The following is a 17808-nucleotide window of genomic DNA, read 5'->3' as shown; positions in this document are numbered from 1 at the left end:
TGTGTGTCCAGTCATAATCCCATGAAGCCTATGAATTTTGGGGTTTGACAGGATACAGGCTATAAAATGTTGTAAAATGGTTTAAAAATTTACATGCTTACATGTTTACTTTCAGCATTCTTTACACTGCAAGAACAATAGAAGGCTTTGGTGTAGTTGACTATGGTCTTATGTGAAAATAACTATTAGAGACAACCATTTTAAATATGAGAGTAGCAGTGAATTCGAACAGGAAAAGAGCAATGATCTTACAGTCTTCGGAAATAAAGGTGTTATATAGGCAGGCAAAGCCTTCTGGCTTGCATTGAAGAGCTAAGCTGGTGACAAAAAAAGAGAAGGTGAATAGATCCAAGTAAAATACACAAAGATGTGGAGTTATGAGGTAAGAAATATAAATTGTTGAGACAAAGCTGAAGCTTGTGGAGGAATTATGTTTAGGGATTTTCTTAGCGAAGTTTTAGTCTGAAAAGCATTGAGAGTCAGAACGGGAGAGGAATCTCAGAGCTGGAATCTTGAACATAGCAAATAAATTTACTTTGAAAGAAGCAGCAACATATGGTTATGCTGAGCAAGAGAAAGAATGGACTAGTTCAAGGTGACTTCTGTACTTTGAGCTATAACAACCTCATTAGTAGTAATCGGATCAGAAAAGTGGAGAAGACCTAAGTAGGAGGTAGGTTAAAGTGAGGGTTTGGTCTAAGTGTAACTCAATACATAGTCCTTCCAGGATACACAGGAGACTAGCCTGAGCTGAGCATTAGATGCATTTATATCATAACATGCTAAATTTTTTTTAAAATAGCAGAGTTATGTGGTGTTTACTATCAGGTAATTTTCTGAAGTGACATTTGGCTTGCTCGTTAAATGATGTATAAATTAGGTGTTCGGTTTTAGTCATGAATTTTCCATTTATTTCATTGCAGTCAGAAATTGGATTTGGAAAAATGGAAACCTATATCAAGTTAGAAAAGCTTGGAGAGGTATGTATAGCTTTCTTTTGGAATGATCACTGCTTTGATGACAATGTCTTATATAAAATTTCGCATACGTGTTAACCGAAATTCACCATATCCCTCAAAATAGCAGTTGAATTTATCTTTTCAGTAAACCAAACATATTCAACACATGTAATAATTTCACAACCACACGAATGTTCTGTGCATATATAATAAGCAAAAAAAAAAGGAAAAAAAAAAGCAGGAAAACTGTCGTAGAGCTGAGGAAGAACAAGACTCCATTAGCCAATGAGCTGAGACCTTCTTACATAGGCTGGCCTTTTGTAGTATAGACAAAATTATTCTTTTGATAATAAAACTAATTAAGTCCGGTGTCCTCCTGCCAGGAGTTAGGGAACACTCATGATGGACTAGAGGCCAGTGCTTGCAAGGAGCAGGCAAGTAGCTATGTGTGTTCTGGTAAAGAAGCCTGCATGCCTGAGCTGGGCAGCCAGCCAGGTGCTGCCAAGTGACGTATGGAACACTTTGATTTTGCCTTTCCATCTGGGAGGGCAGCAGGCTTTCCACCTCCACTCAGCCTCTGACTTCCAGAGAAATAGCAGGTGGGTTGCCAAATGTCAGTCCTGTACCGACGGAATCAGAAATGGACAAGGAGCACAGGAAAGGGGTGCACTGAACATTGCAGAAGGAGGCAGGGCTGGTCAGCATCTCTGCTGTGAATGTTGCGGTCCTCCATTTGCAACATTTTAATTTCCAAACACATTTATTTTCTTATTTTGCCTCTAGTGTTTGTTAGATGGATCACTAGACATGACATAACAATGCCCCTCTCTAGAGGAATATTAATTTAATAGCAATCAAGTGATAGTTGTGGGTGTGCATAGTCTCACTTGCTTAAAAAATATAGTGAACGGCACCAGTTTTGTAGAATCACAGAATTGTTTAGGTTGGAAAAGACCTTTAAGATCATCGAGTCCAACTGTTACCCAGCACTGCCAAGTCCACCACTAAACCAGGTCCCTGAATCTTTTATCTGTCATCTACACATCTTTTAAATACCTCCAGGGGCAGTGACTCAACCACTTCCCTGGGCAGCCTGTTCCAATATGTTTTCATTAACGCTGTGGAAGAGTATGTCTGCAGCATAGTGTAGAGATAGCCAAGCTAGGTATCAGTAGTCTAACAGAGACTTTCAGGTGTGTAAATGATCCCAGCAGTGAACTTCGTAAACTCAACGCTACCTGATCTGACTTCTTTGGTAGCTCTCTGGTATACAGATTTCCATGTAATTTCCATACACACCCCATGTGTCTTCTGTGAGTTCGGTCCTGTGCCTGAAAAATACTTCTGTACTTTTACATAATATCAAAAGAACATAATGTAAAAACTATTCATATCCAAAATGAAACCTCTTAGAACCTCAGACCAGAAGTTTATATTTTTTTATTTAACTAAGGATTCAGTGAAGGAACAACTTGTAAAAGTTTCCTTCTTTTTCCATTTTATAGGGTACTTATGCAACAGTTTATAAGGGGAGAAGCAAATTGACAGAGAACCTGGTAGCTCTGAAAGAAATACGCCTGGAACATGAAGAAGGAGCACCGTGCACAGCCATAAGAGAAGGTGGTAACTTTTTCTTTAATTCTTGGAATTTCAGATACTTCTGGATTTGTTTTTTGACCAAAGAACCATCAGTACTTGGAAATACATAGACTACATGGGAGATTAGTGAAATTGATATTAGTATAGATCAGGAAAATTTTAGTGCAAACATATTTAGAGATTGTGTTTCAGATTTATTTGCTTTATGGGGGATGATTGTGATCTCATATGCAGTGTTATAAATGGATGATTTGATACTGAATTAGACGACTATTCATGAGTAACTTCCAGGGACTCAGAATACATTTTTATCAAATTACATCTGTCTGAAACATATAATTTGCAGAATACTTACAGTTTATTACTCAAGTGTATGTTTGATGCTTTGATTAAATACCTTTCTTATTAGCTTAATCTATGAGAGTATTATGTTCCTAAAAATAGCTTTTTAAGTAAAAAAAAATCAAATAACCTATATGTATGAACTTTTTAGAAATGCACTTAATGCTTGTGGGTTTTGCACTTATTTTTTTACTTACTATTCTCTTTTGCAGTGTCATTATTAAAAGATCTGAAGCATGCAAATATTGTTACATTACATGATATTGTGCACACAGACAAGTCTTTGACTCTTGTTTTCGAATACCTGGTAAGTGCTTAAACAATTAGTGAACTTTACATTCAGTTTATTATTTCTAAGAAATGGAAACATAGTGAAACTCTGTACTCTTTTTAAAAATACTGGGGCTATTCTAATTTACTCCTGCATCTACAATCATTCTGCTGAAAATGAAGAAAATGTATTCAGTTCTTGGATTGCTGTAAATTAGTAAACGCTGTTGTGATCATTTCAGAGTTTCATTAATAGCAGGTAGTTGTGGTCTACCTGAGCAAATGGCCTACTTGTCCAAAATCATTAGAAAAGGGTAATCACACTACTGTTCCTATGATATTTTTCTCTTATGATGTATTCACTTCCAGAGTAATTGGAGAATATACCAATTTTATAAAATACTGTGCCACACACAGATGGAGGAGAAGGCAGTAGCAAATAATGTTGCCTGAGCTGATGCAGCTTGCTGAAAAACATGGGTATTTATATCCTGTGGAAAGCCAGAATTTTCTGTGCCCAGGCGTTTGGGTTTTCTATCATTGAATATCTTTTGCAGAAAACTCATTTTTCTGATGTATTATTTTAGTTCTACCAACAAATAATATTCATGCAATCTATTGTCCATAATTTGACTGAACAACAATCATGGTGTTTTGATAGGACAAGGATCTGAAGCAGTACATGGATGACTGTGGTAACATCATGAGTATGCACAATGTAAAGGTGAGTGTTTTTAGTGACAGTCACTGCCTTCAACTTTGTCCTAAGAATCTCAGAGAATTTAATAATCGGGAGCTATATGGTTTAGTCTTTTTGAAAACAAAATAAAGAAACAACTTCCTTTTTGACCTTTTGGCCTACATTTGACATCAAATGGAGTCTTTATGATTTTGATGGGGTTTAAGTGTTTAAAACATTGAAAAGAGATTATGTAACTTCATGTATTTTCATTCTCTTTGAAGTTATATATCTAAAATTTAAAAATTCCTAAAAAATAATACACTCATAACTCTTTTGGCCTCTTCTTGTCCTTCCATTGTTTTATACTCATTTATTAAGGCTGTAATTTAATATATCCTCAAATAAAATTTATATATGCACACTATATACATGCATACTATATATATGCATACTATATACACAGAAAAATGTAGCCTTGATCATTAATGTGGTTTTGGGTGCCACTGCCTACCACAGAAATAAGAAATTAAAAATATATGTTTAAGAATGAGCTATGTTCATCTTTCCATTAGTAAGAAAATGAAAGTAATTTTCTTTAAGGCTTAAATTGCCTGTTTCTTTTAACTATGGCTATGACCTGGTCGAGTGACTAAGTTTTGAATCTGGCCTGCTGAAAATGACTCAAGTGTTACCTCTCTCATAACAAGCAGGTTTTGATTTGGAAAACTGGAATAACTCTTTATGTTCATTAATACTTACGGCTTTATAAACAAGGTTCCAAACAGAGGTCAGTGCTATCTTGAAATGAGTGAAGTGAGTTGGCATTCAGTCTAGATACTGGTTACTGTTTGGTTAGCTTTCTCTTTTATTCTGTTGTCACGTTACAAGAAGTATCTCTGTGGAAAGACTTCTGCCCTTAACCTACTCTGTTGCTTCCTTTGAAAGTCTGCAAAAAGAAATTCTTTAATTTGTTTCTACTTTGGAGAGACAACAAAAAAACATAATTACATTTGTGTTTTTAATTATCTACAAATTAATAAGTAAAGCTTTAAGCCTAAAAAACGTAAGGGAAAGCTGTAAGTGGGAGCCTGACTCCTATAATAGGTGCAGTTAAAGAACAAGCAGAATCTGGTTGTGGTAATCCAAGCTAAGCAGAGGAACTGTTTTTCCTTGTTTGCCTATGGTTTAAGCTGTGCTTGAAGAGCAGATTTATATGGTCACTACCTTTGGCACTGATAAAACAGAACAGTTTCTTAACTGTGGTAGCTGGAGGTGCTCACCTTGCCATAGCTGTGGGGGTTCGAGTCGTCATTAACATTTGAGAGACCTCCCTGTCATCACTCCCCTCACATTCCTCAGCTAATTTTAATTTTTTTGTGTTTTGACAACATGAAGATGTGTGTGATTTCTGCAAGTATTAGTTTCAACGAAAATTTTGAGCTAATACATGGCATCCTGTGCATTTCCAAAAGAATCCCTGCCAAGGGTGGTAAAGATGCACAATTTCTGTAGAATAACCTACTTTTCATTCTTGACTAATCCTTGCAGTCCCAGTGTACACTAAAGATTTCCATAGCAGTCCTGCTAATATAGCTTGGGACTGGCTACCCCTGTAACAGTATGGACATGAGTAGATTGAACAAAACTTGTTGCTCCTCATTCTGCTCTTATAAAAAAAGAAAACAAAGAAAGAAATCAGTCCCAATTCCTGTTTTTTGAGAACAGGTAAATCCCACGTCAGTAGACTGAGAACAGATGGATATAACTACACCTGCTGTGTATTTACCCAGTTCACGAAAAAGAATTTGGTGGTGTCACTTGGTACAAAAATAAACTGATGTGTTAGAAAATGGTTATATAAAAACATTCTAGTGTTTTCCCTCCAAAGGTCCAGTTCTATGATGAATGTGTCACATTGGTAAACATTGCTTTCAGTACTGCTCTATGTTTTGTCATTGTATATTTGATCACCTGTGCTGACTGAGGGCCATTGTGTGGTAAATGCCAGCAGTGGCTACCCAGAAGTTTTTCATGGTCAAGATCAGACCCTTTATGCATAGAGAAACTGCAGAATAGTTCTTAATGCAGTGATATAGTAAACTTGTTTGGCTGCCAAAGCTTTCTTCACCCCTTACTACTTTAATATCTATGTATGTGCAGCATTAATATGCATAACTGGAGCTGCTTGCTCGGCTTGCTGTTGCAAAGGACTCAAACAAGCCTGTGTGTGTCAAGGTGAGGGGATGAATGTAAATGCCAGAGGCAGTTGGGCTGTTTTAGTAATCCTTATTTCCCCATCTCTCTGTGAGAGAATCTAAGTGTATTTTTCCAGTAGCATGCCAAAGCATTCTTTACATAGTTCAGCACAGTTGGATAGAAAGGATGCTGTGCTGCATTTTCAGAAGAGATTCTATGGCAGAAGGGAACTTGAGTATATAGTCAGAGACAGTTACCTTTAAAAACATCAGTGTGTGGAAGAGCAGTAGTAAATGCTTACTTTAAAAATAAACAGGCCTGTGGTTCTCTTCAGTTAAACAGAACAAATTGCAGTGCATTAGCATAAAAGGATTTTAAATCTCTGAACAATAATGAAGATGTTCAGAATGTGTTCATATGGAAAAGTAACTCACCTTTTGAGAAGTGTTTTTGTCCTGCTTACAATACAGAGACTTAACTCTCCAGTACCCAGAAGGGCTGTTACAGTTGTGTAATCTGTAGACTAACATTCTTTGTCTAATTTATCTAAATGTTCTCTTTTGTAGCTATTTTTATATCAGATTCTTCGTGGTTTGGCATACTGTCATAGGAGAAAGGTGTTACATCGAGATTTGAAGCCTCAAAATCTACTCATTAATGAGAAAGGAGAACTGAAGCTTGCAGACTTTGGTATGGCCTGAAATTATTCTGTAGTAGATATTTTTATCTCTCAGCAAAATAAACACTTTTTTCCTTATGAAGGAGAAATGAGTACATTGGGTCTGTAGGGAATTTGGGTGTTCTCAAAGGGAAAATGAAAGTCAGTCTTTTACAGGGAATCAGTAATCAAAGTAATACCTGTATGGATAATACCATCACTTGAGTTGTGGTTTGAAAGTAGTCTTAACAGCTTCCTTTGAAATTGATACTTAGTCAAATCTTTAAGGTGGAGCTCAAGTTGCTTCTCCTAACCCTCCACAGTCACTCTAAAGCAGGGTAACCGTGACATGAGGTGAGAAAGAAAGGGTCATATGCTAAATTGTCAGGTGTTGCTCCATCACTTGATACACCAGTTCCTTTGGGATTTACAGTAGGTGGGGCATGCACATTTTCCTGTTACCTTCCGTGTCTGGAAGATCCTTCAAAAGTTATGATACCACTGGTTGTTCCCCTTGTGTGTGAATGAAAGTTGCTCAGAAGATTGCATCTAACATGATAGACCTGATTTTTATTGAAGATATTACTGACAAATTGAAATGTTAGGATGGAAGAACCCTGATGATCCAACACTGATTTGGTCTGTTTCCACTGTTTCATTATTCGTTTGTTGCCTTCTGCTTTTTGCAATGTAATTTTCGAACAGAAATAGAGCAGCAGGGTTTTTGCAGTGGGGAGGTGTCATACTGATCTAGTGCTTTGTTGATTTAACGAAATGTATAGGATTAGCCCAGAATTTGATCTGTTTACTGATCTTCTGTGCTTAAAAATGCCGACCGTGAGATTGCCGTAAATACCAAAAGACGAATCACAAGTTGTAGAAATGTATTTATTAGGGCCTTTAAATGAGCATTAAGGGAAGGTATTTAGCAAGTATAATAAGGTTTATTTAGTTCTTAAAAATATTTTGTCAATTTCATGCAAAAAGGATTTCAGCAAGCTGCATATGACTCTTCCTTTCCCTATTTATCAAGGATTGGCAAGAGCGAAGTCTGTTCCTACGAAGACCTATTCCAATGAAGTTGTCACATTATGGTACAGACCACCTGATGTTCTCCTCGGATCTTCAGAGTATTCAACTCAAATTGACATGTGGTTTGTATAGCTTTGTCTAATTTAAAGTTTTGTTCTGAGTGAAGTTGAAAAAATGTTAACTCTGCTGTTATATAGTAACATTCAAATACTCATATACTCAAATCCTTTGAATTTTTGTAGGCTACAACTGAGTTAGATGCTTAGAGAAAAAACTGGTAGACTGGGAAGGCGCTACTGTTCCTCTCTGAAAATGCAGAGTACCTTTTTATTGCTCGGAGTAAGCAAGCATTAGGCCCACAGTGTTAGGGGGAAAAACAAACCTTATTCTCCTAATGACATGATAATGTGGTATTTTACTGTGAACTTTAATACAGTTGATTAACTTGACATCTGAAGGAAGGGGATATAATATAGCTATGACACAGGTTTTGTTCAGTCTTTGACAACTCTTTTGTTGCTACACATCTTTCTAAACAGTATTTTTAACAACTAATTTAATAATTTGTTGTAATTGAAGAGAAGTTGCAGAAGTCTTTAAGAGCTGAAATTTTAGGATTATTTCTGCTTTATCTTTTTCCTGTTTTTATAAAGGGGTGTCGGATGCATATTTTTTGAAATGGCATCAGGAAGGCCTCTTTTTCCTGGTTCGACTGTTGAAGATGAACTGCACTTGATTTTCAGACTTCTTGGTAAATGAATACTTTTAGCAGTAATGTTGATGCTTTATGTTTGTATGACAACTGTAGATCTTTATAAACAATGATATTTTATATCGCATTGTAATCAAGGTGATGGAAGATTATTCAGCTGAGTGTACAGCTGAGTTTGCAGAATATAGACTTACTGAATGATTTTTTTTCTTTTTTAAATTACAAGATAAATGCTTATTCATGTCAAAGTTGTTTGTTCGTTTACATTTTAAGCTGAATTTGTTGCTGCTTTTAAATGCAGGAACTCCGTGTCAAGAAACGTGGCCAGGCATTTCCTCCAGTGATGAATTTAGAAACTACAACTTTCCTAAATATAAACCACAACCTCTCATCAACCATGCACCAAGGTACTTTGTGTTTTATTAATAGAAACTACACGTCCCTGTGGCTTTGCATATTCGTAAATGGGAACATATTTCCAAGTACAGTCTGCTACTGAATTCTGTAAAACTGCACATCAGTTGTGTTATTGTGGGGAGATGCTAATGTAAAGCAGAATCCTGGTACTATGTGATTACTTTGTCTAATTTCATTCTAGGAACCACAGCTCCTTAATGACCTATAGAACTATAAACTCCAATTAATAATGTCTTTATAGTAGGAGTATTCACACAGCATTTCCTAAATAACCCAGATTCTCTTCTGGTTATATTATTATGGTCCATGCCATTTGTTTAAATAGCCAGATTTCCTTGGGTAGTTTCTTGAAATAATGTTAAAACTATAATGAGGGAGGTGAAGGATCTGTACAGTTAATATAAATAAACTTTATAATATAGACTACAGCATTTTTTGTTGACGTTGTTTCCTAGTAAGTGAGTAGTATTAAGCTTTAAAAAATAATAAAAAAATTTCAAATAAATAATCCAGGTCAACCTAGTAAATCACAATTCAAACTCAGGATTTGTCTATCCCCAGTGTTTTCCAAATAGTCTTGTTCCGACATACTGGTACTCATAAGTACACAGTTTAACATAGGTAAATGTTGTGTAGGTGAAAGCATTTCTATGTTTCAGTTTAATTATCAGATTTGTTATAATTTAATTGTTAGTTCCTCAGCGGTTTTACTTTTGTAAATATAGTTCAATAACTGTTTTAATTTTTTAAAATATTTTTATTTTTAGGCTAGACACGGAAGGAATTGAATTGATAGCGAAGTTCCTTCAAGTAAGATGTGTTTTGTGGCTTTACTTTATAAAAGTGCAAGTTTAGAGTTTTAATATATTATTTGCAAAATGTATTAGAAGCGATAGTATCTGGTCGATCTGTCTCAAAGAGAAATGTGTAGGTGAGTCTGTAATGGATGATGTGAGAAGAATGAGTTTTGGAAAGCCAGTGTACTGTGAGAATTAAAAAGCTGATGTTTACTTTTTTTTTCCCTCATAACTGATTTCTTTGCATACTACTACTTGTAAGAGTAGAATTTTCTGTGTTAGCAATACCCTGAAAAAACTAAACCTTTTGTGAAATACAGTATTAAATCAGAACTTTTAAATACAAATGCTATATTTCCATAGTGATGAACTGAGTCAGTACTAAAGAAGGAGTTACTGAGATGTAACTCTTCTATTTGCAAACTGCATTCAAAAGGTGAAGTACGTGTGCTTAATCTTTTAATCTGTATTAAAAATGAGCCAGAACAAGATAGAAGGCCAGCTCCTAAGTACATGCAGCACTTTGACTTCACAATGTTAAAAATTCTTGTTACCTAAGGTGGAGTGCACTTACTCTGCTTTGCAGCTTGTGATTTAAATTCTACAATAGGTCTTCTTCTATTTACACATTGTTTTAGAACAGTACTTGCAGTCCAAACCAGAACTTCGTTCAGGATTTGTATACATCATTTTAAGTGTCTGCATCATTGTCCAGAATTGCATGTATGCCAAGCAGGAGACATCTAAGCATTGCAACAGCTATACATAAAGTATATTTTTGACTTGCATCCATTTACAGAAGTTATTTTGACTATGTTAACAGTCTTGTTGGCACTACTGATTCAGATAACATCTTAGATTTTTGTGCGTGCAATATAAGTAATGAAAACAAATTTGTCCAAGTGCATTATGGGAAATACTGAGCAAATAGAACTCTGTTTTTCCCTTTGATGAAATCACTCGGTGCAAAGCGATTTTAAATGGAAACCAACACGCTTGTATGCTTTTATATTAATAGTATGAATCAAAGAAGAGAATTTCAGCAGAAGAGGCCATGAAACACGCATACTTCAGGAGTCTTGGAACAAGAATACACACTCTGCCTGAAAGTAAGACGAGTAGTAAAGTAGCAGAGTATTGTTAAGATAGCACATTAGAGCTAAGTATGTTGCATAAGGAAAAATTCTAATCTATTAAAGAAGTCTGATATATATTAACTTAAATATTTGTTAATAGGAAACTTTTTTATTCTGAACTATGTAATTAAGAATATAATTTTGTTTATTAAAACATAGTTGTGTTTGGATGTGATTGAATTTCTTTGTTACGTTCCAGGTGTTTCAATATTCAGTCTAAAAGAGATTCAATTGCAAAAAGACCCTGGCTTTCGAAATTCCACTTACCCAGAGACAGGTATGGAAAGCTTGATTTTTTTTCTTGTATCTGCTAAAAGAATGCTGTGCCAGAGGCATTTGTAATTGAAAAACATTTTGTTAAATTAGCTTGTATAAATGTACTCAAATATCAAGAATGATTTGCTGAGATTCCTGTAGAGACATGCAAGCTAAAGGCACAGAAAGAGGTGAGTTTTGCCAGGGATGGGCAGAGGGACTGTTAATCTGAGAGTATCTTGGAGATTCAGACCATTACTGTGTGGGTGTGAATGTGGCAAAGCGAAAAAAAATGCATTAAGTGCAGTTAAAACAAAGATGCTGATACTGATTTAAGCACAAAGAATATTCTCTTGAAATAGAATGAAGATGTAGATAATAACTCAGTACTTCTCTTGTGCAAATGCTTAGCTTTCTTACCATGGTCCGTGTTCTGTTGTAGGACATGGGAAGAACAGAAGGCAGAGCATGCTTTTTTAAAGTAGGCAGTGCAGAGTCAAGCCCAAGACTATCCTGTCGATCAAGGACTCGGATCCAAAGGCAGTGCTTTCTGTTGGTGGACTTGGAATCGCAGTTTGTCTACACTGTCCTCTTCACAGTGGAGTCTTTTTATTTCCAACCTGCAAATTATGTTTTTATATTTGTTGTCACAGTGTGACAATTTTTTGTACAGTTGGTTTTAAGGTCTCCTCTGCCACTAGAGCCAGTAGGTTACAGCTGTTGATGTAACTGTAGCTGCAATTTTTGTGCAGGACTGAGAAACACAGTGCATTATTTATTGCGGAATCATTGCTGCTAAATAACTACTGTCTGTATAGTTAACACAACAGTTCCATGCCTGAAAAAGTTGCAATGGCTTTATAATATGTGAATGCATCTGTTTCTCTTGATAACATGTTCTACTGCTGCGGGGTTTTTTTCTATTTCTTAAACTGCAGTGTTTCCTGGAATGTAAACTTAGCTTTGCTTGGCTATAGGTGAGCCATCTTTAATGCTCTAAGTTCTTGGCACTTAATTCCTTATTTAACATTGGAAATATGTGTTGAAATAGTTGAAAAATTATAATGCATATTATATTTTTGAAAAGCACATGGTGTGAAAGTTGATTCCAACAAGTGAACAGTAACTATGATTTGCTCTCAGATCCTACGTTAGTTATTGATAAATTAAAGCATGGAGGCTGGATGATAAATTTTGTCAGGCTTACTCCAGCATAAAATATTTGCACATTGTTGTGCATATGGGGCCTGAAGAAACAATTACTTTTTTACCTTATTTTTAACTTAGAAATACAGATAGTAAAAAGATAATCCATATACATTGGACCCTGACTTACTTTTCGTTACAGAGGAACAGGACAACTAATTACAAGAACACGGGAATAATGTCACACTTTTCCCACCTTGTTGCTCTGCCATTTGTGCATTATTCACTTGAAATCAACTGGAAAGATGCAAGTTTGTACTTGATAAGAACTCACTGTGCTACAGAGCTTTTACAGTGGGAACTTAGGGAGTTTTTCAGATCTTAGATGTTATCTGTTTTCCAGAGATAGTAAACATATTACTACTATGCTTATGCATCTCAGTGAGTATCATAAGTACACCTCGGTGATGGTTACAGTATTTTTAAGCATTTGTGTTCACCTTTATGAACCTATTTGTTTAGTGCATCTTAAAGAGACTGTAAATCTTTATTGGTATATTTTGAAATGTTCATGTAAATCTTTGGCTGGTATATCATGAAAATAGTCATAGGTAACTTAATTTTTCCTGACATTCACTGTAAAACGTTCAGGGGTCCTACCATTTCTGTTCAGGAAATCTTGTAGTTTATTGTTATTTAACAGTATTAAGTGAATTTTTGTATATTTCATTTTAACTTTATTTGTGAATAGTGATTGTGGCATGTTTGGGGGTGTTTTATTAATATTTCATTGATACTGGTAAATTTGAATTGGGATTTTTTTTTTATTTTCTGGAAGAGAGAAATTCATGTGTAATGGTGACTATTGGACCACTACTGCTTTTCAGCATTTGTAAACTGGTTTTACGTTAAATCTTGTAGACCTAACAAACTGCTGTTATTTCTAACTGACCGACCTGTATTAATATTGTACTTTTGAAAGTATAAATATTATGTGGAATTCTTTGGTTTTGTTTTGAAATTTATAATAAGAAAAGCCCTGTGTTGTTAAAAATACAGACTAAGTGAACTTGCAGTTCTTGGGGCATTGTTGGAAATGTTTCGGTAGGTCCGTGTGTTGTGGGAGCCGTCAGTTTGAACTCTGGCCGCTTCCTTGATTCATGGAACGCAGAAGTAGTGGCAGTGGAAAGTAACGTGGCTCATCCGTGACTGAGGTTGTTCAGGATCTTACCAGAAGCACGGCCCACAGTGTCATTATTGGTGAGCAGGTCCTGCGTGTCACACGGTGTCAGAAGTCTTGCCCAGGTCTGGGAGCGTAATACATGTCTTGGACACGCGCATAGGTCTCCACTCTCGAGTGGGAGTTTTATGTGTGTGTCAGAGGCAGACGTGGCACTGATAAAAAAACCTTGTCCTGAAATAGTTGTTATATATTTTTTTATAGTTGCTATGGATATGATCTAGATTTTATACTGATTAACTTTGTAGGAAATACATTGTAGATGTGATGGTGTTGAAGAAAGACGTATCAGAAAAACATCTCCTTTTTTTACAGAAGTAGTGAAGATATAGAGTAAATGTTCACTGTGGATAAATGTGGGATTTAGCATTTCTAGAACAGTAATATTTTATAGATCATAAAAGAACAAGTAACAATGTGACACTAATGAGTAAAGGACTTAAAGGTTTAACTGGTAAAATGAAGTGCATTAATACATTTAGAAAGGGATCTGCTGCAGTTAACAAAAGGATGTTCCATTTTAAGTAGGAGCTCAGCTTTTTTGTAACAGATGCAGATGAGAAGATCTTCCATAAAATTAAAGCACTCTGCTTATAAAGAAATTTTTTCTAAGGACCTACAAGTGAATCTGTTTTCTTCATTAGGAGGTAGCTTTAAAGAATGTATTTCTTAAAAAGCAAGGCATCTGTGGTCAAGCCAGCTTGGGGGTTTTTCTTTATTCTCTAATTGAAATTCCTGCATCAGCAGAGACAGTTCTGTGGCAGCTGCCTATTTGGGGCAGTAGTCAGCAAGTGTGAGGTTTCTGAGCATCTCTGTGACATCCTTGTTGTGCAGTTCAATGTTCTGCCTCCTGTCTGGCAGAATCAGGTACTATGGACTTGGTTTCATTGTCCCAAGAACTGTAAGGAGTGTTGGCCTTTTTGGGAGAAGACCTCAAGCGTGACAAAACCCAAGCAGATAGTCACCAAAAATGGGTGACTTTCAGTGTTTGGTATGACCACCTTTGGTTGAAGATGAGTGATCAGTTTATGAGAAATGGCCTGCAAGTTGTGGCTGATTTGAAGTAGTTCTTTTTAGAAGGCACCTGGTGTATCCCACCTACCCCAGTGTAGGAAGGCCAGGGAGTGGGTGCAGGTCCGTGTCAGAGTAAGGTGGGCTCGGAGACAGGACAGAGGCAGGTGGTGGCGATGTGGGTGTGTGCACGCACAGGTGGAGTTTGAAGGGGAGAGAGAGTGGGTGGAGGACGGGGATTGACAGGACAGGATGGGAGATGGACAGGGCAGGGCAAACCAGCTGCTCAGCAATGCTCTAGAGGAACGTGCATCTCAACATGGCTGTGTTATTTTTGTGCTGCTTTACCACAGCGTTAAGTAGCCAGAGTGTATCCCTGAATTGGGCAATAAAAGTTAAAATAAACAATTGTTAAAGAATCAACATACTTTGTATTTGCAAATCATTTGAAAAACTTGCGAGGTAGCGTTCTCTGGGCTGCTTGCTCGTTGTTTGTGCATGAGTTTTTTCAGTGTAATAAAGGTACATTGTTTCTGTTTTGCAATGTTAAGATGGAATTAAGGTTAAGAATACATTCAGTTATTGCGGACAAAATATATGAAAGGTATGTTGTAAATATCCCCAAGCTAAGTATTAGAAACCCAGGAAATACTCGGAATTAAGGTCAGATTTGAAAGAAATCCAAACAAATCAGGGTATGGAAACGTGCAACTATTATAGCACATGGTGACACTGAAGCAAAATCAGAACTTACTTTGTCTGTGACAACATGATGATTTTGTCTGGTTACTGATGAGCAGAGTTGAAGTAATTCTTAGCACATTTCAGTACCTTTTTTTACTATAAGAAATTTTGACTTTAAAACAAATGTAACATTTCTTTGAAATGCCTTAATTTTTGGAAGGAACTTTATACAGTTTTTTTGTTTTTATTTTTTTCCAGAGTTTGGACTTGTTAGAGGTTTAATGCTCCCGTTTGGTCTTTGTGTTGTTCAGCAACATCCGTGTATCTCACCAACATCCATGTCATACCAATTTAGGAGATTGGCAGCATGTAGAAATTATAAAACATAAAGAAAGCACCATGAAAATGTGTAGCTAGTTGGAACATTGTAAGCTCTGGCTGTACAGGTGGGGTGATTATGAACAGTATAAAAATCAAGCATGTATGTGGGCTTTGTAATTCCTACCATGCACCCGTTTCATCTGTGGAGTTCAGTTGCACAAAAATCATACTCTTTTTCTTGGCCACAGTGAAAATTCAGTTTTTCAGAACTGGGATAAGAGTTTAGCTATTCTAGATTGTTTTTTTAATCTTTTGTATGTGATTTTTGCTAGGCAGTACTGTGCTTCTCTGAAAGAAGAAGATTGATGTCAGTGGAAAATACACAATTTTCCATAATTTTTGCATGTTTTCTAAAATCCCTTAACTCATTTAAGTTCTGTAATTTTTGAGCCAGTTTAAACTGCGAATGCACACACGTGCACATGCTGTCGTGGTAAATAACTTCTTAATTTATTGTCCTGGCTGCATCCTCCAAACTCGTTCAAGAAGCAGACCTGCCTGAGCACATTGCTTTTATGGTCCTCTTAATGAAATGTGAGTCGTACTTGGCTCAGATGCCCTGCCTTGAGACACATTTTTCCCCAGAGAGCTATAAAGTTTCTTCATTTGATGCGGTAGGATCTCTTTGCGGATGGAATTAGCATTGCTGCAGATTGCAAACCAGGGAGAATGCTCTTCCCTGTCTCCTCTCTGACATACTGTCGCAGAACCCCTCTCTCCAGGCCCTGTGTCTGTGCTGCCACCTGCCCCTCCTCTTTCACACCCTGAGCTTGTTTTTCAAAGACTGTTTTTTCCTTTCTTCCCCATCCTTTTACTTAATTTGCAGGAGGAGGGAGCTGGCCTGGAGCCATGTTAGGAATAATTAAGGTTACATTTATTCATTCGTGCATCTCGTGGAGTGAATATGAGCTGATGGGAATCTTTCACAAAAAACCATCAACGCATCCTAACACCCTCTATTCTAGGATGCTTTTCTACAAATACCACCACTCACCTAAGGCAGGCCATGATGCTGATTGTTCCAGAGTCCTTGCTTGAGGTTCTTTCTCCTTTTTTCATTTAAATAAATTTATACTGCTCCTCACTAGTGCTGTCAATCTCTTTGCCCTCAAGAAGTAGGTTTGCACTCCATCTTGTGTAGGCAGAGCACTCACACATTAATTGGTAAGAGCAGTTACAGTTTGGGGCTAAAAGGGATTTCAAAAGTTGTAGTTTTCTAATAACTCTGTAGGGATCTGAGGGACCTGTGTGTGTTTGTCCTACAGGATATACAGACAGTCACAAGATCAGAAGCGAACAGTGATGCCCTTACATAAAAGACTACCTGTACTTACTGTGCCTTTTCTAAATCTGTTTGGATGTCATGATGGCTTCTGAAGATTCTTCCTGTAGGCACAAGATCACACAGCCTCGTAATGCAGAGACTTGTTCCTTTACATACTATGATCTGTTTTAAAGGACCATCTCCCCTTTAAACAGTCATCTTGTTGACAGTTATTTACTTCTTTGGTAGGTATTTCCAAATAGGCAAGTGCCTGTCTGATAAGACTAGTTTTATTCAGACAAAACAAATTGTTCTTTGTTGACATAATCGATGTGTGTCAAATCTTTTTCTATAGTTTATCACCCATCACTGTTTTCCCCACCTTGAAAGTTTTCTTTAAAACTGAAGCCACTTACTGGTGCCAGGGCAGAAGGTGTGCACAGTCTCTCGACAAAGCTGCTCTGAAGCTGTGACCCTACTGGTGGATACTTGGCCTTTCTGTACAGGTAAGCCAAAACCAGCCTAATCGTGCATCCAAGCCTATATAATCTTGGAAGGATTTTGTGTATTGCTGAAACATGAATAAAGTGTAAATCTTAAAATAAATCCCTCAATTGTGATCAAATTGCGATTACTACTAAGAATACTGAAGAGAGAATAACTCCCCGTTTACTCCCCAGGATTGCTGGCTTGGAGCTCTCCATGCCACTGGAAATACTGACACTTTCACAGTATTTATTTTAAAAACATTTATTTGATTTTTCTCTACAGTTAAAAAGATATCTGTTAATAAAATTCAGTACAAGATTAGCAAGAGAGTTTTTTCTTCAAAGCGTAAGGCATAACCATCTAGTGTTTTATGTAAGTGTTAGACTTGAGAGGCTGGACTTCATTTGTGTAAATTCTTCTCAATTGGAAAAATTTTTATTCCACATTATTGACCAGTTTAGAAGGCAGATTTCATTTTGATAACCTGTTTTTTTAATTGAAAAGTCAATTAGCAAAAGATGTGTTCTTTTGCTATTTT

The 17808-nt window shown here is 36.5% G+C and overlaps 1 protein-coding gene across 2 annotated transcripts in view; it reads left to right on the top strand.

Annotated features, from left to right (window-relative positions):
- The window catches only part of CDK17 (cyclin dependent kinase 17), a 90017-nt gene extending 75142 nt beyond the window's left edge, over window positions 1-14875 (top strand). For both annotated transcript variants that reach the window (XM_032689303.1, XM_032689304.1), the window contains 12 exons: window positions 924-980; window positions 2465-2579; window positions 3113-3207; window positions 3832-3894; window positions 6615-6738; window positions 7740-7860; window positions 8392-8489; window positions 8752-8857; window positions 9635-9677; window positions 10683-10773; window positions 11000-11077; window positions 11498-14875. In XM_032689303.1, coding sequence (XP_032545194.1) covers window positions 924-980; window positions 2465-2579; window positions 3113-3207; window positions 3832-3894; window positions 6615-6738; window positions 7740-7860; window positions 8392-8489; window positions 8752-8857; window positions 9635-9677; window positions 10683-10773; window positions 11000-11077; window positions 11498-11535 — 1029 coding nt within the window. In that variant the 3' untranslated portion in view covers window positions 11536-14875. The remainder of the gene's footprint in view (window positions 1-923; window positions 981-2464; window positions 2580-3112; window positions 3208-3831; window positions 3895-6614; window positions 6739-7739; window positions 7861-8391; window positions 8490-8751; window positions 8858-9634; window positions 9678-10682; window positions 10774-10999; window positions 11078-11497) is intronic.
- Window positions 14876-17808: the final 2933 nt, after the last annotated feature.

The sequence above is a fragment of the Chiroxiphia lanceolata genome, chromosome 5 (genome assembly GCF_009829145.1).
Source record: "Chiroxiphia lanceolata isolate bChiLan1 chromosome 5, bChiLan1.pri, whole genome shotgun sequence".
NCBI classification, from domain to species: Eukaryota; Metazoa; Chordata; class Aves; order Passeriformes; family Pipridae; genus Chiroxiphia; species Chiroxiphia lanceolata.
This window is presented reverse-complemented; position numbering and strand designations above follow the sequence as displayed.